General features: G+C 37.6%; 1 protein-coding gene across 1 annotated transcript in view; it reads left to right on the top strand.

The window, feature by feature from the left end:
• The first annotated feature begins 550 nt into the window (after positions 1 to 550).
• poc1a (POC1 centriolar protein A) overlaps positions 551 to 27,615 on the top strand; it is a 93,250-nt gene continuing 66,185 nt past the window's right edge. The window contains exons 1-7 of the mRNA XM_036560606.1: positions 551 to 1,200; positions 1,943 to 2,027; positions 2,623 to 2,794; positions 11,740 to 11,919; positions 14,325 to 14,432; positions 15,677 to 15,792; positions 20,147 to 20,280. Coding sequence (XP_036416499.1) covers positions 1,186 to 1,200; positions 1,943 to 2,027; positions 2,623 to 2,794; positions 11,740 to 11,919; positions 14,325 to 14,432; positions 15,677 to 15,792; positions 20,147 to 20,280 — 810 coding nt within the window. The 5' untranslated portion in view covers positions 551 to 1,185. The remainder of the gene's footprint in view (positions 1,201 to 1,942; positions 2,028 to 2,622; positions 2,795 to 11,739; positions 11,920 to 14,324; positions 14,433 to 15,676; positions 15,793 to 20,146; positions 20,281 to 27,615) is intronic.

Consider the following 27,615-nt stretch of genomic DNA (forward strand, 5'->3'; position numbering starts at 1 on the left):
ACATTCATGAACGTTTCCTCATTTGGGATTTGCTCTTAGGTAAGAAGAGAATCTACCCACACTCAAGAACACAAAGGTGTGAACAATTCTGCGTTTTAAGAACACGTCATGAATCTGACGTAGACTTTTTCTGAGAACCTTCGTGAAGAACACATTTAAGAAAACATCAGGAAGATATTGGTCAATGATGCCCTACGTATTACTTTTACAATCTGAAACTTTTATTTTGACAAAAAAACAATCGCCGAGGCCTTCCATTGCTGACGTATTTAGGAGGCGGGGGTAGAAGGACGGTTCAGTTTAACGAACCGATTCTTTCAAAACATTTACTCGGATTCTACGATTCCCTGATTCACGATGTTTTTTCGTAACTTGAAAAAATCATCTAAATTTAACTAACTGATTCTGTCGAAGTGTTTAGTCCGATTCCATGTTTCTTCGATTCACAATGTTTTTTTTTTATTAACATGAAAAACCATCCTAAATCAAACGAACCGATTCTTTCGAACTGTTTAGCCATGTTCAGCGATTCTTTGATTCGCGATTTTTTTCTTACCATGCTATAATGGCGGTGATCTGTATTAGAATTTTACCGCGTTACGTTTTGAAACCATTGATTAAAACATTAGTCACTAACCTATAACACGCGTGGATACCGCAGAAAGTTTCGATTCAGTTGGTCTTGTGAAACGGCTCGGTTAAGTGAACGGAACCGGTTCAGTAACGATTCATTTACGAGTCGGCGCGGAAAACAAAACTTGCAGCGGTTTGTTGTTACTGAGCGCAGCAACTGCTGAGCTCACTGTGTCTCCTCCTGGGTCGATTTGCACAATTTGGTTTTTGGATTTAATCGAAATATATGTTCAGTACACCCTCAGATAAATAACTAGTTTGTTTTGAACTGTCAAACCGTGAAATTTATCCTTTTAGCCGTGTAAACACCTGTTACTAACCGGCGAGAGAGAGAGAGAGGGAGTTAACCTACCTGGCTAACGCTAACTGTTTACCTATCAAGTAACAATTGCGGCTCATAGCAACGCTAAGCGATATAAATACGGCTACTTCTCAGACTTATTCGTTAATTTTTGCGCTGCTTTGCTTTTTAATGTTGAATATTTGGTCAAATTAACCTCTTGGTTTTCGAGTATTTTTATCTTTTCACTCTTAAGAGAACAAAAAAGAGAAATGAGCTGCGCTTTGGTGAGTGTTGATTAATTAGTTTGGTTAGTTAGTTAACTAGCTAACCAAGCTACAAACTTAAAAAAAAGATGGTTCTTCAAGGGTTCTTTTGTAAACGGAATGGATCTGTTCTGTTGAGAGCCATGAGTTCTAGCTATATAAAACCATTTGCATGCTTAAAAGGCTCTTTGCATCGTGAGCATAGTAAAAGGGTTCTTGAGATTGATGGAGAATGTGTTGTATAAAGTCTGCTACTGTTACGATGTCTAGCTTGAAGAGCTATCTTTTTAAAGTGTGTAGGTAGTTATAGTAACGTTAGCTTAGTAATCTCTAGAGGTGGGCGATATGGCAAAAATATAATATCGTGAAACTTCAAGAAACCTTCACGATACACAATATTTGTTTTTTCAGACATCCGATCAGTTGGAACGTAAAGAAAAGAAGCAGTAGAGCTACATTAAAAAAAAAAAAATACTATCAAAAACTGAACACAATGACTTATTCAATTTTTAGCACTAAATCCAGTTAAACGGGACAAATTTTGCTCACTTTATATTGAAACATGCAGTTGGTCAATGTCTACAAGTACTGACGATAAACACGATATGGTCAGAAAAGCATACTGTATTATATTGCGGCATAATTTATCATAATAGATATATATATATATATATAGTCACATTGCCCAGCCCTAGTAATGTCATAGCTACTTACACACTGTTGCCTCTTTTGCCAATTAAGTGCTTTTATTTTGTTTTCTCAGGATGATCCTACACTGGAAAGGCACTTCAAGGGCCACAGAGACACTATAACCAGTGTTGACTTCAACTGTAACATGAAGCAAATAGGTGTGTTACAGTTACATGTATTTATTTATTTTTTGCAAGACTTTTTATTGTTTTTAACAAATGTGTGACCAAGTGCAACGTACAAACAACAAACAAGTAAGAAAAAATGATTAAATAAAATATGGATTACAGTTCAACTATGAAGGAAAATATTCTGTATAAATTTACTCTATATAAAAAGAAAAGAAATGGCCTGTATTAAGGAGGGATCAGATAGCCCTAAAGTTAGATGTCAATGGATGTGGTCAAGGTTCTGGCCTTTTAAGGTCCATCGAACACGTTCAAGAGTAGCATTGTGAAGTGTATCCTTATTATGTCCATGAATTGGACTTAAGATTAGAGACTGCTTCTGTACGGGGTTCCAAACAATGCTGTAACTGCATTAGATTTGCATTGCACATTCAAAACCAGTTTCATCCATTTTATCTTTATTAAACAGGTGACTACAGACACCTGAACTGAATGTTATCTCATTGGCTAATCAAAGTTTTCCTTAGAAAATCAACTCTGTTCCATGAGAGCTTCTGTTTAAGACTGAAAAATGGAAAAGTTTTACTTGTAATTACTTTGGTTTTTGATTTTATGTTAATTCTAGCCACTGGCTCCATGGACTCCTGCGTAATGATCTGGAATCTGAAGCCGCAAATGAGGGCCTACAGATTTGTGGGACATAAGGACGCGGTGACGTCCGTCCAGTTCTCCCCTTCTGGTCATCTGGTGGCCTCAGCGTCCAGAGACAAGACGGTCCGTCTGTGGGTACCCAGCGTGTAAGTCTCTGTCTCTGCGCCTCTTCATTTGATTTTGATTCAGGGTGCCATGATGCGATTTTAGAAGCGATTCTTGATGAATCTTCAGTTTTTGAGTCTTAGATTTCAGAAGTAATCTAAGTGTTTAATTGTGCGTCATCAGCGTAACTATAAAAATTGATATAGTGTTTAGTGTTTTGTGATGTAGGGCTGGGCAATATGAAACTTTTTATCGTTTTTCATGTCAGTAATCTGTTTAAATAAAAGTTAACTTAATTTTACTGGTGAATGTTTGTGCTGCATAGAATTTAAAACTCTTGAGTGTCTTGCAGAAACACCTTCATTGTTTTGTGACTGGCTTATCAGCGTTTCTGAAGCTGTATTTGTTTTTCTGTATTTGTTGGGTCTTCTTGGCCACCGTAATTTCCTTCACTGAAAAGAGAGATTTTAGTGTGACTGACGCCACAAACATGAAGTAGAAAAACAGAGTGGTCCACTTTTGTTTTAAATCTGTCCCTGATTGGTCCCAGAGCTGTTTATGATTTGAAATCCTGATCTTAACCTGCATTGGAGCATCTCAACTATATAATGGATGTGGCACAGATTATTTCATTTGTTGTTTTTTGAGAAGGCTTTCTTGCATCTTAAAAAGTGCTACTCTCTGACTTATTGTCAGTTAGGGCTGAGCCTACTACATTAAATATTGCCCGATTTTAAGCCCGATTTGTCCCTTGCAACAAAATTTTCACAACCTGAAGTGATTCTCTAGGTCAGGAGCTTGATCAGAAGCGACTGACAGTGCAGATGATCTGGTTATGTGAGAGGAGAAACAAGTGAATCTTTAGCCCTCCAATTGAAATCTGAAGCGATCAGAGACTCTTATATTTATGACTCAAAATGGCCACGAGTCCTGCAGTGTGAGAAGGTCAGAGATGAACTCAGTGAGTGATTCAAACAGCCAATCAGAGAGCTAGAAGAGTGGAGAGAAAGGAGAAGAGACGTGCATGAGCAGCGGAGACAGAGGAGCTGTGTGTAAAACACAGGCAGATAAGAGCCAATATCATGTTTATAATGTTGGATCCAGATGTCATGTCACTCTCTTTACAGTTTAAGCTTTATATTACTGATGAATTAGGGGTGGGTGGTAATAAAGAATTGCTCTCTTTGAAGGCATATGATTCCCTAAATGTAACAAACAGCGGTGAGGTTGCTTAACTTTACCTTCCTCTGCTGTCACTGCAGACTGGCAAGGTCACTTACAGAGCACCACTAGTAGCCTGTTAATGAAGTAATGTTCTTTTTATTTGAGAGCTGTTCCACTTGTAGGGAAGATTTCAACCACTACCACTTCCACAGTTCAGTTCCATGGGGCAACGTGACACTCAAAAACAAGGGGTAGGGGTAAAAACAAGAAGTGGTGTCGGGCTGTAAAATTACTGTGCAAACTGCACATGCACTTTAGAATTGTGACAGCAGAGGGCAGCATATATTCATTTTTGTGACAACATTATTGCTTCAGTCATTTCCTTACGTTACTTAATTCTGAAATTAGCATATTGTCAGAGAAGACTTGCTTGTATTTTGGTTTAGTTGACAAAAAAATTAATTGTTCCTGTCAGAATGCCATGTGTGCACTCTTAATAATCCATAGTTCATTTTTAAGTCTGTACTTCGGCTATAAAATTCTCCAAATAGGACAGAAGGGTGGGCAATTAACTAGGTTTCAATGGCGTAATTGGAAAAAGCACTTGGCAGAAATCTGTAAACAGTTTTGAACACTTGTTCACTGTCACTGTTAGAGAGAGAGCTCAGGTGCGCTCTGCTGCTCTCTGGTGTTTTGGTGAAAGGGAAAAGGCTTGAGTGTAATAAATGGCAGCGGGATAGGCTGTGAATAATTTAGCACATGGAATTGAGAGAGGACTTCCACAGACAGCCCCAGCGTGTGCTGAGCACATTAATGCAGAATCAGAATGTCTGATAATGATGATGAGCTCATTAACAGTCCTATGTTGCCAGGTGATTTCATGGCATCATAATCCACAAAATTCTTGGGATTCTCGTTAGATGTTACTCTCTAGCAGTGGCAATATTCGCACTTCTCGATTTGATTCCGATTCAGGGCGCCACAATGCGACTTTGAAAGCTATTCTTGATGAATCTCCAGTTTTTGAGTCCTAATTTTCAGAAGTCATGGAAATGTTTAACGGTGTGTCATCAGCATAGCTGCAAAAATTGGTGTGCTGTTTCTTGAGGTAGGACTGGGCAGTATGACAACATTTAGCGTTATCATGTTAAAGATGTCACAATATGCTTTTCCGCGCATATAGTAGATGTGGTTTGTACTTAAAGAACAATGAAAAACTGCAAAGAGAGCGCAAAAGGTCTTGTATAATTGAATTTAATGCAGTGTGTATGAAAGTTTTAATAGTTAAAATGTGGCGCTGTTGATTTTTGTTGTTTTTGTCAGGAAAAGTAAATATTGAAACATATGTATCGTAAAAAGGTCTTAAAATATCACAATATTATTGTTTTGCCACCACTGTCCTGATGACATCACCTGAAGGTAACATAGAAAGAGAAAAACAAAGGCCCTAAAACTGAACCTTGAGGGACAATGTTAAAGGTTTTAGTGAATGATTTTCCCAAAGGAATATAGTTTATCAAAAATATTAATAATAATAACTCTAATAGTAATGAGTAATGATACAATTAAAGTGAAACATAGCTTTACTGATTCTTGTAGAATATTTGAATATTTGAGACATTTGACATAATATTACAAATGAAAAGATCTGAAATCCAGTTGCAGCCCTAACTGTATTTTCACACCAGCAGTGTCTTTTTGGCCTCAAATCACTTGGTCACTCATCGCCTGTGGGTGTTTCTGAACTTGAGCTGACCACCGATTGCAATGGTTTTGCTGATGCCAAGCTAAAACCACAACAGAATGCCGTACTTTACTAGCTGGTGGCTACAGAACGCGTACAAAATCAGTTTGACCACAGATCAGATATCATCCTGCCCAGTTCCTACCACAAATCAGAGATGTTTCTGCTGAAAATAAATCTCCTGGACAGAGATCGCTTGACTGCAACTTTAATTCCTATGTAGTGCATCAGTGTCTGCACGGTCAGTATGAGAAGTAAACAGTGTTTAGTCTTCGCGATTGCTCCTGTCTGTTTTTGGCTAAAGCACCAGCACTGTTCTTCTCCTTCATCTGTAGTAGGAACAAATATCTAGGAACCAGAAACGATACAGGCGTAACGATTCTACAAATCCACGGTTCGGTTCAGACCTCAATTTTTGAGCCACAGTTTGAGACCGTGGAGGTTTGTATTGCGGTTTTGGTCATTATTCATCATTATACTCATAGTGATGAGAACGTATGTACTACCCGGCTCTATTCCCATTGGCGATCACTACATCATTTCGCTCTTTCTTTGCATAAAATTAAACTTTGCTCAACTTTGTCAAGCTGCCAACATTGGGTGTGTTTACATGCATTTAACAATCTGATCATAATCAGATTTCTGCAGTTATCTGTTTATTAAGTGGTCATGCAAACACACACTCTGATTTCTTAGATCAGATTAAGGTCTATAAATCTGATTAAGAAATCTGATGAAGAGGCTGGATTTGAGCTCAGTAATGTTTTTTTTTCTTTTTTCAGTGCATGTAAACCTTCACTCTGATTTCTTTCATTTCTCTCAGTCTGCGCATGTGTGAAAACAGTGCTGTCCCGGAAACACAAGCAGCATTTAACACAGCACCTGTGAGACGCAGCACAACACTTATGGAGTGATGCAGAAACCGACTACATACTTGAGGAAATGAAGGATTTCAATATTCTTCATCCTCTAGATGATGTTTATTCATGTTTTCGACTAAAGTGACTCAATGTTTAGGCTCATGACGTTTGAGTTTTACGTTACGTTTACATCACATCTTATTCTGTTACTTTATTGGCTGGTTGTAAAGCAGAAATCTGATTACTGCCTGACTCATGTAGACCTGGAGTTTCCCCATTATCTGATTACCCAAGAGCATGAAAACACGCTGAACCAGTTACTGACACAATCTGATTTGCCTCAGTTATCAGATTATTAAGTGTAAACACACTGAACCAGTTACTGGTTGTTTTTCTGCAGTTATCAGATTATCAAGTGCATGTAAATGCACTGATTTGTAGTCAGTGATCGCCAGCTCTCATTGAGAGTGAGTGAATTCCAGCTGCCGGTGTGAACGCATGGTAAATAATCTATACATCTGTCGATACAGATGTGATGCCGATATCGTGTGTCCATAGATAAAATCAGAGTTGTATTGATAGCTGAAAGTTCCAGATGCACCAGTTTAAGGAAGGCTACTCCGCTCTCCCACCTTCCATCTCAGAGTGACTAACGTTCACACAGCTCTGTGTCCTCAATAGGAAAGGCGCGAGTGTGGGAGTTTAAGATGGTACATAAATAACTTACTCTTTAGAAACCACATAATCCTGTTTCTGGAGAGCTCTGAGTGAGAGGCTGTGAGCTGTTCTGTCTGTAGTTCAACCCTGATACGATACGTTTGTTCTCATGTAGCCTTGGTCTTGTTCTGATAAAGAACTTGGAAAAAGAAACACTTCAGCTCTAAATATAAGTTACTTATTGATTAAGGTGGTGATGAAAGTTCTGACCGAAAACCAAAAACTTTTTTATGTAACCGAAAACCTTTTGAATAAACATAAAAAGTACAAGATAATTAAGAACATTCACTTTTATTATTTATTATATTTGCGTTCAGTTGGACAAAACTGAGCTGACAATACAAAAACAGACTATGTAAAGTAACCATACTAAAATTATTACAGTGTGTCGCTGCAGAATGAGTCCCAAAATCCAGCATCCTCAACAGAACAACAGAGAGCGGCTGATCATCCATAACAAAGAACTCCATTATTTTGGCAGTTTTCCCTCTAATAAGCACTGTTAGGAACAGTGGCAATTACAAAAAAAAAACATATTTTTGGAAAATAGAAAATAAAAAATAAATAAGTTGTGATAGCATTAAAAAAAACAACTTTAAAGCACTCTCTTTAAAAACAATTAAAAAGTCTTTTATTGTAATGGCATTGTCATATTAAACCTTTAAAAACTCTGATGCATTATAGCAACAAGCCTTCGTCAAGGAGTCAAAATTATGTTTATTCTTCTTCAATCCAAAGAGCACTGCAAACAGACGACACTATTAAAAATGATGGTTCTTCAAGGGTTCTTTGGTAAAAAAAAATGGTTTTATATAGAACCATGAGCACTCAAGTTTTTTTCATTGTGAAATGGGTTCTATATAGCACAATAAGGGGTCTTCTGTTGTTACGTTGACAATATTGTAACAATAGAAGAACGCTTTTTGGTGCTATATAGAACCATATACAACACATTCTCCATCAATCTGAAAAACCATTTCACCATGCAGAGAACCATTTAATTGTGCAAAAGGTTCTTTGAGTGTTCATGGTTTTATATAGAAGCATTTTCTTTACTAAAGAACCCTTGAAGAACTTTTTTTTTTAACTGTGTAGATTTGAATCCAGAAAGCATTCCTATTCAAAAAAATGTTTGATTTATGATAGCATTTCTTTTCTGAATCTGTATTGAAAATGTGTCATGTGTTGATGCAAAATCGACAGTGTGTGTCGTTATACCAATACTTTTAGGTCATCTCTCTGTTTTAGAGGTCATTATACTTGCAAATGCATTGACTGCTACTCAAAATTAGTTTTATGATTGCTGACTGATGCTTCTTTGAATGGTTCTTTGAATAATACTCAGTGACAATGTCAGTAAAGGCTCCATCATAGTAACATACTTCTGTCATCTTCTTTATTCATGCAGCGCAACAGTGCACATGTCTGTATCATTCACATGCAAATAAATGAGTTGTTGAATAGTGTTCCTGTGTGTACTAGACATCTACTATACATCATGTTTACATCTAAGCAGAATGCATTTCAGTGAACATACAGGAATATGATGCCTTTTATACCAGGTCCAGAACAGACTAATAATGTTATAGCTTTTTTTGGTTAAAGCAATAAGCCATGAGAGGCCATGCGTTACTCTGATTTTACCACAGGGGAAGGGTGTTCTTAGGCAAAGAACAAAGTGGAGTAAAATCTTTTTCCCTGTGATCACTGTAATATGTGACCTCAAGTGGCTTATTGCTTTTATAAAACGGCAGCTAACAGAAAATATGATAAATACTTTTTTCAGAAAATAATTTATTATTAATAATAATCAACCCCATGACCCAGAAGGATAAGCGGCTTAGAAATGTGTGTGTATGTGTGTGTGTGTGTGTGTGTACGTGTGTAATAGTAATCGACATAAACAAGTATTCCACCAAGAAATGTAAATCCGTTAGTGTGTGGTATCGTTGCCATGCAACCATTGACCGCTGAATAAGGAGAAGAACGTTCAGTCATCCATCACGGTATGCTGCGGTCATTTCATTAACTTCTGTAACTTAAATAACTTATATAACTTTTTGTTGTATAATAATGAACATATGATAACGCAGCACTGTTTAATGCAGAATGGTTTCCTGCTCCCTACATAGTGCACTACACAGAAATACTGGATCCTGCAGCCTAACAGTGCATAATACAGATAAGAAGTAGTCATTGAAATAGTCAGACACATCCATACTTGACAAATAGTTCACTATTTGGCTGTAGAAGCTAGAATTTCACAACCTCCAAAGCTAGCGCACTATTTAGGGAGTACGGAGCCGTTTGAGACTCAGTCTGGGTTTGGTGCTACTTCTGTCTGAAACACGGACATCTGAAGTATTTAAGACATTAAGTGGACATTCTTTAGTCTTTTATACTGCCGTTTTACAGTGAATCATATTGTAAGTACTTCAAGCATGTGATATTAATGATGAAGTTATTTCCCATTACGTGCCACCACGATTACTCAGATCACAGAGTGCTGGCTTTTTAATAGTTCCCAGAATTCAGAAGGTTTCATCTGGGGGAAGAGCCTTTTCTTATAAAGCCCCCAAACTCTGGAATGATCTTCCAGAAAATGTTCAGGACTCGGACTCAGTCGCAATATTCAAATCTAGGCTGAAAACTCACTTGTTTAGTTTAGCTTTTGGTAGCTAATGTTTCCCCTTGGATAAAGGCAGCAGAACCAGGGGTCCGTGGACGCAGGGAATTATAGTAAACTGAGACTGGTCCTGTCGTCCCGCCGCTCACACGCGAACACTCAGGTTTGTGGACGGTGGAGCAGAGGGATGACAAATTGTTTCAGGGTGCTCCCGTGTCTGTGTGCCCTTTTGGTTCGCTCCTTTTAGTTAAGCTGTTATAGTCAGATCTGCCGGAGTCATTAGCCACACTCTGGAAATGTTTTACATACTACTATACATACACCCATACAGAACTAAACTAACTCCATTTCCCTACCTATCTTCCGAGAAAACGACTGCCCACCTGTCCGGCCGGACACTGCTGGATGATTGTTTGTAGAGCTCTCCGGCTACCCGCTTCAGACCAGTTACCCACAACCCAGTCACCGCCACCTGCCTTGGACTGGCTGCCCACTCTACACTGAAGTCTCCTAACTATTACTACCTCCTAACTATTACTACTACTACTACTACTATTAATATTAGTAGAATAATAATTTTGTACGTAGTTTGACCAGAGGAGGATGGGTCCCCCCATGTGAGCCTTGGTTCCTCCCAAGGTTTCTTCCTCAGCTCTGAGGGAGTTTTTCCTTGCCACTGTCGCCCCTGGCTTGCTCACCTGGAGGATTTACATTTCATGTTGAAACTTTGTTCTAAACGGATTTCTGTGAAGCTGCTTTGTGACAACATCAGTTGTAAAAAGCGCTATACAAATAAATTTGAATTTGAATTTGAAGTTGTTTAGCATGTTTGCTATCTTTTAGCCTGTTAGCTAGCTGACCAGTCTAGGTCTAGTTAAGAAGATAAGCTGTCAGCCCCTCATTTTAAACAGAACCAGATTCTTACTTCATCTGTACACTCGGTGCTCCATCTGGGCAGCATGAGGAGCAAAGATTGTTCCATTAACGGCACAAGGGTTTTTCGTGACATGCTGCGGTGATGCAGAGTACAGTCGCTGTGATGTGGTCATAGGTGTGTATATTGTGCATTTCACAACGGCTTTGAACGCGGCTCAGCCAATCAGATTTTAGGACCGGGACTATCCGTTTTATAATGCCTATTTTGTAGTAGTGGGAATCACTGCAGGCCCCACAATGCAATATCATCACGATGCTTAACCCACAATTTTATTCTATTGCAATATTAATAGAGTTTAAAGAGTTGTAGTGAATGAACTTCACACTTTATTCCTCTCGCTTCAGTGTTTTCTACTGGAGCAAAACAGAACTTTGAAGTAGACAAATCAGCATTCAAAAACTACTTTATATATTTAGCTGGTGCTTTTATCTGTGCAGTAGACCAACAATGTTTAAGTTTACATTGGCAGGTCAATGGTGCATTGCAGCAAAACTAAGTGACCGGTATTTCTTAACAGTGGTGGTGATAGGAACCAGGGGTCACCATGACTACAACTGAAATATAGACATTTTATTTACTATCCAAAACCACCAGAGAACCTACACGTGTCTTCTGAGATTTATATGGTATGTTGATGACAGGAAAATAGTAAATGGGGTAAGTTTCTCTAGAACGGACCATTTCACACCAAACGACTCTAAATGACTCTGTTGATATCTTAACCAGTTAATTATGCAGGATTTTTTTTAATTGGTGGATTTCGAATCAGTACATGTTAAACATGTAATAATTAAATACTGAAATATTGATTCTTGGGATTTATGTATCAGTGCTCTTTTTAAACAGTGTTACAGCATATTGAATTGAAATTTCATGCGAACGTAATTTTTCGTTTCTTTTGTCCTTTTAAACCAGTCTCTTGTAATTCTGTGTTTCAGGAAAGGTGAATCCACAGTGTTCAGAGCTCACACTGGAACTGTCCGCAGCGTCAACTTCTCCAGCGACGGACAGTCATTAGTGACCGCCTCCGATGATAAAACCATCAAAGTGTGGACTGTCCATCGACAGAAGTTTCTCTTCTCCCTCAGTCAGCACATCAACTGGGTCCGATGTGCAAAGTGTGTAAAGCAAAATCTTTTTTCTTTTTCAGCACTAGCACAACACACAGTGGTGATCAGAAATCATAATTTCTCTTTTTATGTATTACTTCATATATTATTTTTTTAACAGAAAAAATAATAGTAGTGGGAAAAAATACCTGGTTTAGAATTCACAGCTGAGTAACCCTTAGTCAAAAAGGAAATGAAAATTGAAAAGTACAGGAGCAGTAGAGCACTGAACTGGAACCTAAACTCTCTAAAATTATGAGGTACATAAAAAATAAAAAGATTTGGCACATTGTATATTTTATGTTTTTCCAGTATGTTAAACTTGTCAAATGATATAAACTGTGCACTTAAATTTGTATATGTGTTATTTTAATTTCACTTCAACAAAACGTCATTTGAACTGACCAGACTGACCGTCCCCAACTTTTGGATAGACAGATGAACCTGTTTACACCTTGCAGCCTCTACAGACAGCTCTCTCTACAGAGAGTTTCAAATAAAGCTGTTTAATTTAAAATAACACGAGTACTGAGCAAAGAGAAACTGAGCAGTGCTGCTGACACTGAGCGCTGAAGCTAAAAGCAGGCGGTAATGTTCATGGTAGGACAGTACGTTGTCTCTACAGCCTGTTTTACCAAGAAAATCACAGTATTAACTTTTATATCTCACTATTCTACCCGGTAACAGACTAAAGGTGGCATGTACAGACTTTGATAGCAAATGTCAACTTTTGCCTTCAGGGAATCTGTCGAAGCAGAATGTTTAAAGTGACCGACTGCTTTGTGGCCGATTGTGACGGAATTAGTAACTCTTCTCTGTGTGAGCAGATCCTCCTTCACTGTGTTTGTTCATTAGTGCATTAGGCCTACGTCACAGCCGGCATCAAAAAGTTTGGTATCTGTACATTTTTATAGGTACAAGTAAGTGAGTACAACATTGACCCGATACCAGTATCGGTATTGATGCATCCCTAATATAAATAATACTGAATAAAAAGTAAAATACTCTTTAGAGCAGGGTTTCCCAACCTGTGGGCTGCGGACCACCAGTGGACCATGAAGCACCCTCTAGAGGTCCGCGGGCCTGTGCTCAGAGGGAGGCAGTATAATATAATAAAATAGTGGGCCGGCAATGTCACTGTCAAGTCAAAAAACAAAAGTGGGAAAAAGATGAACTTAATAATTAAAAATCTGTAAATGAAACGTTTGCACAGTATAACCAATATAAATATTAATAGAGACATACATATAAAAACGTTGCAGTAGTTTTAACGATTGATTCTTTAAACTACAGACTCTCAGCATGAGCTGCTGTTAAAAACGATAGACATGAAATAATAGCGAAAAGTTGCGTTTGATTTTTAACTCATGGATCATGGAGCGTGTATTTGGCCGAGCATCAGTGACCTGAGTGGTTAACCTCAAACTGGTTAACCAATGACAAAGAAGTAGATATCAAGTAAGATTTATCATTATTATTAATTGTGACAATGCTAATTCAAAATCCTGTTGAGTGGAGTGAGGTTTATTTTAAATTAATCACAAAAACACTCAAAACTAAAGAAACATATTAAGACCAAACAGTTACTAGTAGTTAACAGTTAACAGTAGTATTTTCAGTGAAAACGCAATGGACTTCAGCTCCAAATCATTCCACATCTACATCATACATTTCTATTCTTTTTTTCTTTTCCCATTTTTTGTCACTTTTTGTCATCACTACAACCATTGTTTTTTTTTTAAAACTCGTTTTATGTTTTTTAACATACTTGCAAATTTTGCAAACCTACTGACAACTGGAATGGATGATCTGATCTTTTTCAGGCCTTAATTTTCAGGTTTTCAGTGTCAGCATTTAAGAAAAGAAAAATAAAGCTGCATTTAAAAACGATGATTTTAGTTTTTGTGGGCCACTATGCTTTGTAGTTATGCACAGGTGGGCCTTGGGGAGGAAAAGATTGAGAACCCCTGCTTTAGAGCACACATTTGTCATGTACTGGATGTTATAAATATCCCACTCACTCATCAGTCATGCATATACGCCAGAGCTGCTATCCAGAAATCTGGCACTGTCTTTAGATTAAACTCCGTATTCTGAGATCAGTTTCAATGAGGTTCTCTTATTCAGCAGTTGGTGAGTGGATTGCAGAGCTGCAGCGCTGTTCGTGTCATCCGTATCGGGGAAGTATCTGTAATTTCACGGCTGGAATGAAGTTAAGGATAAATTAAGTGTAAAATTTTTTACATACCCCCATCGTCATCAGTTAGGGAACCACTGCACTAACACATTCCCAGAAAATGTAACCTGATTTTCCGAGATGCTTGTCCTTATAAAACATCATTCTGCCTGAGTTATACAGAATGTTTAGATTTTCTGTTGAGTATATTTGGTTCCTGACCTCTGATTACTTACAGGTTTTCGCCAGATGGCCGATTAATTGTATCTGCAAGTGACGACAGAACGGTGAAGATCTGGGACAAGAACAGCAGAGAATGCATTTACTCATTCTGTGAACATGGCGGGTAGGGGATCTACAGTTCTGTACTGAACATGACGAACGTTTCCAGTACTTTAATACCTTTTCATTTCATGAACACTGTAGTGTACAGTTAGACACTAAAGTGCCTCTGTTGTCAAGCAAATTTTATGTTGGCCGTCTTCTTATCCTTTATCGCTGGTCAGTTTAGGGATAGACTTCACCCGTTTCTGTCTCACCATCAAGACTATAGGCTAATTTAGGGCTGGGAGGTGATTTAGGCTTCCTACAATTATGAAAACAGAATGATCGAGACAAAATGATTCCTTCAGTGATTCAGCTTCGCAGTGATGCTCTCAATTTGTCTTAAATTCAGTTCACCCCTTTCCTTTACGGCATGCTTTCGCCCCTCCCTAAAAGTCCAAACTCATCTCATTTGCTTTGGTCTAAGTTAGAAGTGCACTACAACATAGTTGATCTTATTTATTTTAATTATTGTTTTTATATTATTTATATTTATATGACTGCTGTCAGAAAACAAAACCTTGGAGCGCCAAAATGATGACTTTACAGTAGAAGGAAAAAACAAACTTTTAATGTAAGCCGATGTAACTAGATGTTTGTCCACGTAATTTCTTTCTGTTTTTTTTCCTCCATTCATCATGAAATTTTCACACAAAAAATGACAAAATATGTATATGTATATATTCATTTCACCTTAAATGGTGCAGCAGTTACATTCTGGTGCCTAACGCTAGCGCAGCTGTTGAAATAACCGGTGTCTGTGCAGTCAGCAAAGCTAACAGAACAAAACAGTCCTCCCTCTTCACAGATGGAGTAATACTTCTGCGATAAAAAGGGCTGTAAGGAATGATGGTACAGGATTCCTCTTGAACGTTGTACAGGTCTGATCTGCAGCTTCAGAAGCACTTGCTTGAGGTTATTGCTGCCCAAGGACGTTCGACCAGCTGTTAAATCCAAGGGTTCACTTACTTTTTCCACCAGCACTGTGAATGTTTTAGGTAGTATGCACATTAAAGACATGAAATATTATAGTTGTTTGTGTGTTATTAGCTATAGCACATTGTGTCTATATTTGTTACTTTAAGGACAGGTTACGTTTTTTGGCCATTTTAGGAAGAAAACTTTATTGTTCCAAAGGGTTCATTCTTTTTCTTGCCATTGTAGAAGTAGGTGGACAACTGAGTGTAAATAAAAGCTGTGTGTCTTTAATAAAGTGGATTGGAGCTGTTTTCATTTACAAAAACATCTGATTGTTGTCATTTTCAGATATGTGAATTATGCTGACTTCCACCCCAGTGGTACCTGCATAGCAGCTGGTAGTACAGACAATACCGTCAAAGTGTGGGATATCCGCACCAACAAACTTCTACAGCATTACCAAGGTGAGTCTGAATGGAGCTTTACCATACCTTTTTCCATCAGGGCGCTCGTGATAGAGTTGATAGGAAAGTAGGAGATGGAGGTTTTGAAGGGCTGGCAGAGAGGCCATGCAATACTGATTACCGTCAATATAACAGCCATTTCCAAATGTTTCATGGTTTCTTAGGATATAAAAGTTATCATTACTTTTGTTAATACGCTTATGTTGATAATGTTAATGAGCCCCCCTTTTAATTAAGTTAATAAGTTAACACTTAGCTAAAACTGACTACAAGTAAAGTGCTGTTTTATTGGTTATATTTTTATATATATTGTTTATTATCTGTCAAACACATTTCTAAATATATTACTGAAATTGACAAGCAAATTTACATTGTGTCAGTGTTTATAGTGTACCAGTATTGATGATGTATCGCCTGGCACTGATGAGCAGGAATCTAAAATGCCAGTAAGCGACTTTTCATGCTATATTTGTATTCATTCGATCTGTTTAATTTCATAGATTTCTCATGAAATCCGTTTCTGAGAGGAGTAGAAGGCTTTGTGTTTTGTGAAGCATCAGTAAATTCATCCGTGTATTGCAAAGGTATCATTAGTGAATTTCAGTGCAAAATGTCAAACATCCAAACCCATTGACTGACCTTACATTACCGAGGCCTCTGCTCACAGTGTTATTGCTTAGAAAGCCATTAAGCACTGCGATCAATATGATACCAAGTTGCATTCATGCCCGAATTGATATAAATGGATTAGAAATTTGAGTTGGGGGATCGAACATAAGGCCGCTTATGCAGTGTCATCAGCTTGGCATGTGTCCAAATCATGACCATTGAAAAGGTGAGGAACAAAGGGTTCTGTTAGGAGGATTGATCGGAGCAATCGGACAAAAGGCAGCCAGCCTGACTCATGCTTAGACTCTAGTGGCTGTAATTACCCTTCCAGCCGTACGGTGAGCGCACAGCTTTTGTCTTCTCTGGCTACCTGTGCAGCTCAGCGCATCAAGAACTCATACAAATAATGATCAAAGCGTCAGCCGTTTCTGGAAAGTAGTTAACATTTTAGTTCTGTCACTTGCCCTTCTGTGCTGCAGTAAAGAACAGCTAAAGTAACAGACAGTCTGATCTTTTGACAACTCAAGGGTTCACTTTTTCTTCCTACTGACTGCTTGGCATTTTAAAATTTCACTGAAAGTGGAGTGTGCGTCTTTAAAGAACTCCTGAAATCAGAATTTGAGGCCCCGAAATGAATCAGGAACATGCCTAAACATCTACGCTCTTTTTGAATATGAAGATCTATGAATGTGCTTGATTATGCAAATTGCAAATGCCTCCCTGCTGTTTCTGAGCCCACTGTAACTTTAATCATTAGAAATATTCTGCTTTTCTTTTGCTCAGTTTCACTAAGATTTGAGTCTTTATCCTCTAAACTTGCCTCAGTGCAGCGCTAGCGCGCCAGAACTGCTGCTGGTTTAGTCTTCTTGCTAAACTAGCGTTAGCTTCCAGTTCTAACGAGCTTATTAAAGCAAAAGCAGCTTATGCTAACAGCTCCACACACAAAAACGCAGACTTAATGTTACTCGCTCAGATTTGAGACTTTATTCTCTAAACCCGTCTCATTGCAGCATCAGTGAACCAGAACTGCTGTTGGTTTAGCCTTCTCGCTGTGCTAATGCTAGCTTTCAGTGCTAACGAGGACACTGAAGCACAAGTAGCTTAAACTAATGGCTTCATACCCAAAAACGCAGATTTACTCGCTCAGATTTGAGTCTTTATTCTCTACACATGCTTCAGTGTAGCATCAATGTAGAACCGCTGGTTTAGCTTTCACTAAGCTTACGTTAGCCTCTGATGCTAATGAGGACCTAAATTAAAAATAGCTGATGCCAACAGCTCCACACAAACACTAATTTACTCGCTCAGATTTGAGTCTTTCTTTAAATTTGTGTCAGTGCAGCATCAGTTAGCCAGAACCGCTGGTCTTTAGGCTTTCTCGCTAAGCTAACACTAGCTTTCAGTGCTAACAGGGATGTTGAAGCAACAGTAGCTTCAACTAACAACTCAACACCAAAAACACAGATTTACTTGCTCAGGTTTGAGTCTTTGTTCTCTTAGCTCGCCTCAGTGTAGTGTCAGTAAACCAGAACTGCTGGTGTTTTAGCCTTCTTACTAAGCTAACTCTAGCTTCCAGTTCTAACAAAAGATACTGAAGCAAACATAGCCTAAGCTACCAGCTCCACACACAGAATCGTAGATTTACTTGCTTAGATTTGAGTCTTTATTCTCTAAACATGCCCCAGTACAGCATCAGTGAGCCAGAACTGCTGCTGGTTTAGCCTTCTTGCTTTGCTAATGCTAGCTTCCCGTGCTAGGACATTGAAGCACAAGTAAACATGCCTCAGTGTAGCATCAATGTAGAACTGCTGGTTTAGCTTTCACAAAGCTTATATTAGCCTCTGATGTTAATGGCTTGACCCGCTGGTCATTTGGCCTTCTCGTTAAGCTAGCACTAGCTTCCAGTGCTAACGGAGACATTGAAGCAATAGTAGCTTAAACTAACTTAACATCTTAACACACAAAAACACAGATTTACTTGTTCACTTTTGAGACTTTATTCTCTAAAATTGCATCATTAAAGCCTCAGTGAGTTGAATGATTATGTGCTGTGGTGGTGAAGCTGTAGCATGCTAAGCTACTGCAGTAGAATCTTACCTGCTACTAGAACAGCTCTACAACATATTAACAGTTCATTAGATAAATGTGGAATATAATGTAATTATAAATACTAACATAATCTGTTTACTTACTGCGCAGTTTAAGGTTATGTTAGCTCAGGCATGTTATGTAGCTGTAAGTTTACAGATGCTACGTTGTAAACCTCTTATTAGCATATTTTAGTTAATGGTTTCAAACTCATCTGAGAATGTACAAGACTAAATTGCTGCTCAGCGCCCACTAATCACAGAAACTCTCTGTTTTAGGGGGGAAATGTGAAGCGCTATAACAACACGTTTAATACAAGTATCAGTCTGTATAACTATAGTAACCCAAATAATCAAAGTTAACCATTAAAAAACACATATTTGAGTGGTCTTCAAATAATAAACAAATGTTCGAAAAGCATTTACAGAACTTTAATGTTTGTATGTCACTTAGCAATTCAAATTGTAGCACTTATTGATCAACAAGGAACAATTACATAATTATTAACTAGCATTAACAAATCACTAGATAAAGAATATGTTGCTATTTGTAGAGGTCTGTCATTATTATAAGTTTTACCAGGAAGTAGGTTGACATGAATAAGTTATCATTAGTAAAGGGTTCTGTTGTCCTATTTTCTTCTCTTTAAATTACACCAAAGATAATCTTATGTAGTATTGTGTCATAAGAAAAAATACATTTTTTGCAATGTATGAAAATGGCAAAAAATCTGTTTCTTAAATATATCTTTGAAAAAAGCATTGATTCATTTTTGTTATTATATTTGTTAAGTTGTGTGTAGTTTAATAAAGGTTACAGATGTAACTAAACTGTTCTGACTTCTGTGATCTGCATTGTACTTTACATTAACCATGTACGTATGCAGTAAGACACTCACACACAATGTATTTCAAATAAATAAGATATCAAATCATAACTGCATTTTCATAACATAACTGAGTATCAATACTTACAACACTTGCTTTTGTCATATTAAAGGTTCATTTGCTAATACTTAAAATTAAGTTACTGGAATACAAATTCATTTCAAACAGTGAAGTGCATTAGACAGGATTTTGACTGTTTTCATACATTTTCAAATGGATTTAATAAACACCTTTACATACATTTATTTTTGTCTATGTGTAATATTGCCCCTTACATTTTAAAAACAGTGTATTTTAAAATATATTTGGTTAATATGGCAAAATATTCTGAAATACATTTTAGTGTTTGGAATGTATTTCAGCATGGACTGTACTGTATTTGAAATGAATTTCAAATGTATAAAAATACATGTCCATATGTACACACACACACACACACACATATATATATATATATATATATATATATATATATATATATATATATATATTTATTTATTTATTTTTTTTTTTTTTTTTCTTTTTTTTTTAGCTCCCAGTAAATACCACTCACTGTAGTTAAGTAGAGAACACAGAACAGAATTAAAAACTAAAAATAAAACACTTGGCAACAGGAACACTGCTGTTTTATGGATATAATATATTGCCGAACTGAAAAGCAGTGCCACAGTGTGTCTGTCAGGCAGTCAGCACTAATACATTGTTGTTTCTGTGTGGAGAACCTTGAGTGCTGTATGGGGTAGTTCATGTTTTTGGTGTGACCTTTGCAGTGCACAGCGCGGTGGTGAACTCGCTCTCCTTCCATCCTTCTGGGAACTACCTCATAACAGCCTCCAACGACTCCACGCTGAAGATCCTGGACCTGGTGGAGGGCAGGCTTCTCTACACGCTGCACGGCCATCAGGTATGTCCATCAGACCCCACCCTCTAAACCACAGGGCACACACAGGACCAGGGGCCGTATTACAGAAACTTTCTTTTGTCTTAACTTAAGATCTGACAGGTCAAGATAAGATTTTTCACAATTTCATATTACAGAAGCAAATCTGATCTTAATTTAGGAATCTTGTCTTATCTTACAGCATCTTATCTTATTTCAAGTTAAGAAATCTTAACTTACTCGATCAAAGTCGACAATCAACTGCCATATCTCTTACCTAGCAACTGACCATATGTGCAAACCATGTGTATCAAAGTAATCAAGCTAGTTAGCCGGGCAGCTACCATTACTGATGTACAAGAAAAGTGCTGAAGTGCTGGAATTAGAAAAAGATTGAGTTAGAATAAGATTTAAAGAGTTAGAATAAGATTATGAAGTTAGGAACAGTTGTTCTGAATAGCTTCTGTCCTAAATTCAGTCCTAACTAAAGTTGTCATTGTGACTAAGATAAGATTTCAGACTTAAGAAGTTTCTGTATTACAGCCGCAGGATCATATCTCAGGAATAAAAGCTGAATAAAAATCAACAGTCTTTTGCTTTGTTTGATATATAGCAAATAACTTTTGTCAGCAGCATTGAGAGTAAAGAGCAGTGAGTCAGCTTTAAATGTTTAAAAGGGAAATTTCCTAAATCAAAATTTGTGTGTATTTAAGGGTGAGATGTAAACAGAGTGATTTAGAGTGATTTGGTGTGAAATGGTTCAGATTTCTTTACAGTGGTGGTGATGGGAACCAGGGGTCGCCATGAATACAACACAAATATAGACATTTTATTTACTATCCAAAACCACCAGTGAACCTACAGGTGTCTTCTGAGCTTTTATGTGGAATGTTGATTATGGGAAAATAGTGGAAAATCTGAAATAATAAGTTTTCTTTGGGGACTATTTTGCCTCTGCATGTATCTCTTCACCATGAATGGATTTTAATTTCTCAAAACTATCATTCAGCAATATCTCAGACATCAGGCAGTGTATTCATAACCATTTCATGTAATAACTTTCTGTGAGGGAGCTTTTAGAGGTGGACATCTGGTTCGTATCACCACCACTGTGAACAGTTATGACTCAGTAAGTTTCTCTAGAATGGAGCGTTTCACACCAAGCCATTTTTTTGACCAACGTAAAGTATGACCATATCACTGAGTGTAAAACTCATCCTGGAAATGATCCATTCAAACCTCTGTGTGATCTCTGTCATGTGACTAGGCAAAGAAAAACTTTAAATTTTACTCATCATTGCTCTTTTTGGAGCATGCGGAAATGAGCCCTCTCCTAAGTGTGTTTTAAAAATGTCAAGGAAACGGCCCACCCACTTCCAGTGAGTCATGAGTATTGGGAACCTTCAGACTCCAGAGTGCCGCTGGATCGTGTGTGTGTTTGTGCGCTGGAGCAGAACGTAATGATAGCCCACTGGCATTGCTCACACTACTGACCCTGTCTGTGCGGGCGAAGTACTACTGTACAGTACATTAGCTGCTTCTTTAAACCCAGCACACAGTGTGTTTTAAAGGGCAATTCCACAGATTTTTCAAAATTTCTGCACAGTTCATGCATTTAGGTGTATAAACTATATAATGGATGCAGCACAGATTATTTAATTTATTGGTTTTTTAGAAGGCTTTAGTGCATCAGCAAAAGTGCTACTCTCTGACCAATTTCTCTATATAGGAGTGGGTGATATGGCAAAAATATTGTATCACAATACTTAAAGACTATTTTTATGATACACAACATGTATTGTGATATTTAGTTTTTCTGAGATTTAAAAAATTGGAACACACAAAATAGAGCCTGTATTATATAAAGACTGTTATAGAAGTATTAATAATAATAATAATAAAAATGTTAATAACGATAATAGAACTTTGCTTATAAGCATGTTTCATGGAACTCAGGTTCCTGCACAATTAAATGCTTAAGATGTAAACAGAGTTGTTCAGAGTGGTTTGGTGTGAAACGCTCTGTTCCAGAGAAACTTACTGAGTCAGAATTGTTTACAGTGGTGGTGATAGGAACCAGACGTCCACCTCTAAAAGCTCCCTCACAGAAAGTTATTACATGACATGGTTATGGAAAACTGTCTGATGTTTGAGACATTGTGTTATGATAGCTTTAAGAACTTTTTTGATCTAAAAGGTATTTTAACATTCCATTCAAAGTGAAGGGATAGATGCTGAGGCAAAATAGTCCCCAAAGAAAACGTATTATTTCAGATTTTCCACTATTTTCCCATAATCAACGTTCCAAAAGAAACTTCGAAGACATGTATAGGTTCACTGGTGGTTTTGGATAGTAAATAAAATGTCTGTATTCATGTGGTAATTATGGCGATCACTGGTTACTATCACCACCACTGTAAAGAAATCTGAATCATTTCACACTAAACCACTCTGAATCACTCTGTTTACACCTCACACACTCAATTATGGAGGAATTTTGAAAAATTGCTTTTATTTTAAAGTCATGTTACTGTTACTATTATGATAAAATACTGTCAGAATGATAAATAAATACATATATATAATAAATATAATATAATAAATACTTTGTCAGAATAAACTGTTGAATTACAGTACAGTTGATAACAACTATATGGGCAATATGACAATATATATCATTATTGTGATAAATGGTGTCGCAATACAATAGAATATGCTTTTCTTAACATACGGTGTATATCATCAGTACTTGTAGAAACTGTCCAACTGCATGTTTCATTATAAAGAGAGAAAAAATTACTGGATTTAGTGCCGAATACTGAATAAAAACAATGTGTTCACTGATTTCTTTCATTTTATTTTTTTAAACATAGCTCTGCTGGGGTTTTTTTTTCTCTGTTCCAACTGATCAGGTATCCAAAAAAATAAATATCGTGACACATTGTGTGTCGTTAAAATTTCTGCAAGTGTCACAATATCATATTTTCGCCATATTGCCCACCTAATCCCAGCAATATCAGTAATATTAGTAATCTCAGTACATTTATAAAGTGTAAAACTCCCAAGAGCTCTTTTTTTATTAAATGCCTAGAATTATGTAAGAAGTGCAAAAACACTGTTGATTTTAATAAAGTTTCCCAACATGATAGTCATGATGTTTCGTTTTTTAAGAGTCAGTGCTTTTCTCTGAGCTTAAGCTGCTTTTCCACTGCATGGTACCAGCTCAACTCTACTCGCCTTTTTTGGTTCTCCATTTGGCAAACCTGGTACCTAGTGCTATTTTTGGTATCACCTCTGTCGAGGTTCCAAGCTGCTACCAAAAGGCGACATGGAAAAACTGCAGACTGCTGATTGGTGGGAAAGAATCATCACTATCACCCTAAACACATATGCAAATGTTAAAGCTGCCAGGTTACCATATCCTCCTCTGTCGCCTTTGAGCAGCCAGAACGGTCTTATCGCATGAATTCTCATGTAGTTTGTCCCAAGCTTTTCTGTTTCTCGCTGTCATCAGCCTCTTCTGAACAACATTTATCTCCTTCACATCACTACAGCTTCGTGTAGCGTGACTATGATGAGCAGCTACATTGAAGAGGCTCCATAGTGAAAAACAACATAGCTGGTACCAAAAGGGAGTAGGGGAGAGTATACACTAAAAAATCATGGTTCTTCAAGGGTTCTTTAGTTTAAGAAAATGGTTCCATATAGAACTGTGATCACACAAAGAACCCTTTGCATGATTAAAGAGATCTTTGCATCATGAAAGTGTTCTTCAAATTGATGAATAATGTGCTGTAGATAGCTCTATATAGAAACACTGAAAGAATCTTTATTATGTGTGTAGAGTTGAGCCGCTACCATGCTGTGGAAAATTGACTTTGGCAATTCCTGTATTACTCATCAGAGCCTGGTGTTTAATCATCACATGAACACGCACTTGTTAATTTTCAGACCATTCAGATCATTTTTTCTGACCTCTTATTGAGGTCACTGATGATGCTGTTCTGCTATCTTCTGTTGAAATAGAGAAATACCAGCTATAAACATTCCAACTCCACAGTGAGAGTGAGAGTCCAATATGTTGCCTTAGCAGCTCCCAACTGGCATTCTAGTTTTAAAACTTTACCATCTGCATACACATATTTTATCTGTATGTGTGAATAATATACATCATCCCTGTCCAAAAAAAAAGCATCTTAATAATAATGACTTAATAGTAGAGGACAAAAACATTGTTAACCTATAATAGAAATTTATGTAAAGCGATTTTATTCTTTACTTTACATTTCATTTTGAAATTTTCACAAGATGTAAAAGATGGCTGAGATGCTCAAATGATGTTGAAAAATAAAATAAAAGTATATTTTCTGATAAATTGGTAAAAATGTTTATATATGCCAGTGCCATTGGAAAAACAGTTATCCAGCTACTGGCTCCTAAAAGAAAAACATCTGTCCCCAATAACTTTTTTAAGTACCAAGTAATAATATGCAAATCAATCAATCAATCAGTCAATCACACCTTAGATCAGCTCTTTGATTTAAGTATCTCTGGCTTGGCTTCCACTGTGCCTATTTCTTGTCATATATAATGTCATACATCTTCGACACTTCAAGTCTGAGATTTGGGAGATAAATTTGGTGAAGCGTAGTTCTTCACGTGCTGTCATGTAGGCTGTGTTGAATTTAATTCTAGCTCTTTTTTCTCAGCTGTTTTTTCATTACGAGTTTAGCTCAGCTCAGCTGCTGTCACGTTTTGTGCTCTTGCTGAAATCCCACGAGCATGCAGCCGTTTTTTGATAGGTGGACGCGTCCATGTAAGATTTTAGGTTTTAAGATGAAAAATGATAAAAGAAAATAGTAATAAATAGTTAGTTAGTTAGTTAGTCTGGAGCCCTGCAGTATCATGTTCATCAGTACTTTATTATTTATTAGTTTATTATTTGTGAATACAGTAGACATGTGCCAGTATTCAGTAATTCAGCATACTGTGATATTAGCATGCACAGCAACACTGTAGTAGACAGTTTAACACACCATCCCTGCGACTGTCAAACACGTTGCAGTTTTTTAGCAAAGCAGATCAGCTCTGCTTTCACAAACTCCGACTGCCCTCTCACAGAGAACTTTTTCTCCATCAGAAAGATGAAAACTCATGTCCCACCCAGCACAGAGAAGGAAATATATTCTTGTGAATACACGTTTATAGTCACAGACTTCATTATGTGTGGCTTTAAGCTAAAATATTTCTTGAAGGATTCCCTATAAAACTCAAACATACAGAGGAAAAAAGTTACCTGAGTGTCTATTACAAGCCTCGTTTCTCAACAGTCTGTGTGTAGATTTCAGCAGTGTAGTACCAAACTCATTGTAGGGGGAAAAAATGAACACGGCTAGCTTAAAGCTGCTACATAATGGAAAATTTCATATGTGCACTAGCATAAGTTAATATTATCGCAGATAGTGTTTATAAACAGAAGCTGCTGATAAATTAGGTTTCCTCATTAAGTGCTGTTATGTAATGATGTTCATGATGATTATGCGATACAGTGCAGTATATTCCATTTTCATGTTGACACAGAACAGGTTCTATATGTAAGTATTTGAGCATCCCAACAATAAAGATTATTGACATTTTTATTTATTCCCATGTTTATTTTACCATGTTAGGATGTTATAAACATTCAGTGTGTGTTTACGCTTCGGCAGAACTTCATAAGTGACTCAAAGCATCATGGGGTGCAGGAATAAGGTGGATGTCTCAGCTACTGGTAAAAGCCTTGATGTTCTACAGCAGGGTTCACAACTCTAGTTCTGACTGCATATAGTCCTGTATGATAATGATACACACTGAACATTATGTGGACAGTTTATTTTCATTTTGAATTACTGTTTTATCATAAATATTGCACATGCATATAGCTATTTAAAAGTGATTTTAGTACATTTGCATAAACAGTATATATGTAATAAAAAGATGTAATAATGTTGTCAACTGTAATAAAAGGCCAGGCAGATATTCTGATAACTTGTTTCACATCGGCAGATGCTTTGAACAAAACAGTACAAGTGAAAAAATTACAGTCAAAAGCACTGAATTATTCTGTCCAGTGTAATGTTTTATCATAAAATGTCGTACTACATCTTTAGAAAATCAAACACTTATGTAAAAGTAAAGAAAGATAGAATGTGCCTTCACACTTGTTTTTCATCTACATATCCCTCTTGTTTATGGCTTTAACTGCTTTGACACATCTGTGTCTGTTTTCTTTGGTAATTTGCAGGGTGTTAATTAGTGCAGTAGTCAGACTCAAGTGTGTTTGGTGCTGGAGATAAAGAGAGTTCTCTAAAGGAGACGTAGGCCAGCAGTATACTTCAAACGGAAAATCTTTTTTTAAGCAAAATTACACCTTTTTGGCCGAAACAAAGAATTATTTTGAGCTCATACCATGTGGTCACGTCGACCCCCCCCCCATTTGGGATGTGAAGTCACCCATACCTGGGGTAAGAACCTCCACCTTCCTGGTGTAAGAACCCTACCTACCTGGGGTAAGATCCTCCCTCTTCCATGGGGTGAGAACCCTCACTACCTGGTTTAAGATCCCCCTGCTACCTGGGGTAAACCCCCCCTCTATCTGGGATATAAATCCACTCATACCTGGGGTAAGAACCTCCACCTATCTGGAATATGAAGTGAACCATACTTGGGGTTGACACCAATTGTAGGTAGTTAAGTTAGCTGTTAGGCTAACTGCTTCTCTGTACGCTGCTGCACACTGATATAGTTGTTGGGTACAGGTCAGTGTGCCAATTTAGTTTTATTAAATTCCACCCACTAGTTAGGACTCCCCCAACCACACGATACCACCACGTGAAAGCTAGCACAGGCTTCCTATTAGTCCTGTGAAGCTCCACAGCATTTTTTTCCAACTGTCACCAATGCAACGCCGATGGACAGCTGAACGCACGCTGAGGAAAACGCTAACCGCCAGTTCTGTTATGTCAGCTAACAGACACCTGCGCTGACCAGAGTAATAGAGGGGACGGGGGGCCATCCTGCCCACCCAGAGAGAGCGAGGACAACTGTGCTCTCTTGGACTCCTGGCCACGGACGGCTATAGCATCACTAGGGACCAAACTCCTGATCTCTTGATGATGGAGCCAACTCTTAGATGGTTTCTTAGTCTCTGGAGCCCATTAATCACAAATATTAACATGGCAATTAATTGTCAGCCATAATTTCGTGATTGTGAGCAGCACCAGTGCTTGTTGGTCAAAACTGCTGCCTTGAATTAGAGAGCCAAACTCAGAAAAGACCACGAGCAGTTCCTGTGCCCAGCAGCCAGCAGTGAAGAGCGAG

The sequence above is a fragment of the Colossoma macropomum genome, unplaced genomic scaffold (genome assembly GCF_904425465.1).
Source record: "Colossoma macropomum unplaced genomic scaffold, Colossoma_macropomum, whole genome shotgun sequence".
NCBI classification, from domain to species: domain Eukaryota; kingdom Metazoa; phylum Chordata; class Actinopteri; order Characiformes; family Serrasalmidae; genus Colossoma; species Colossoma macropomum.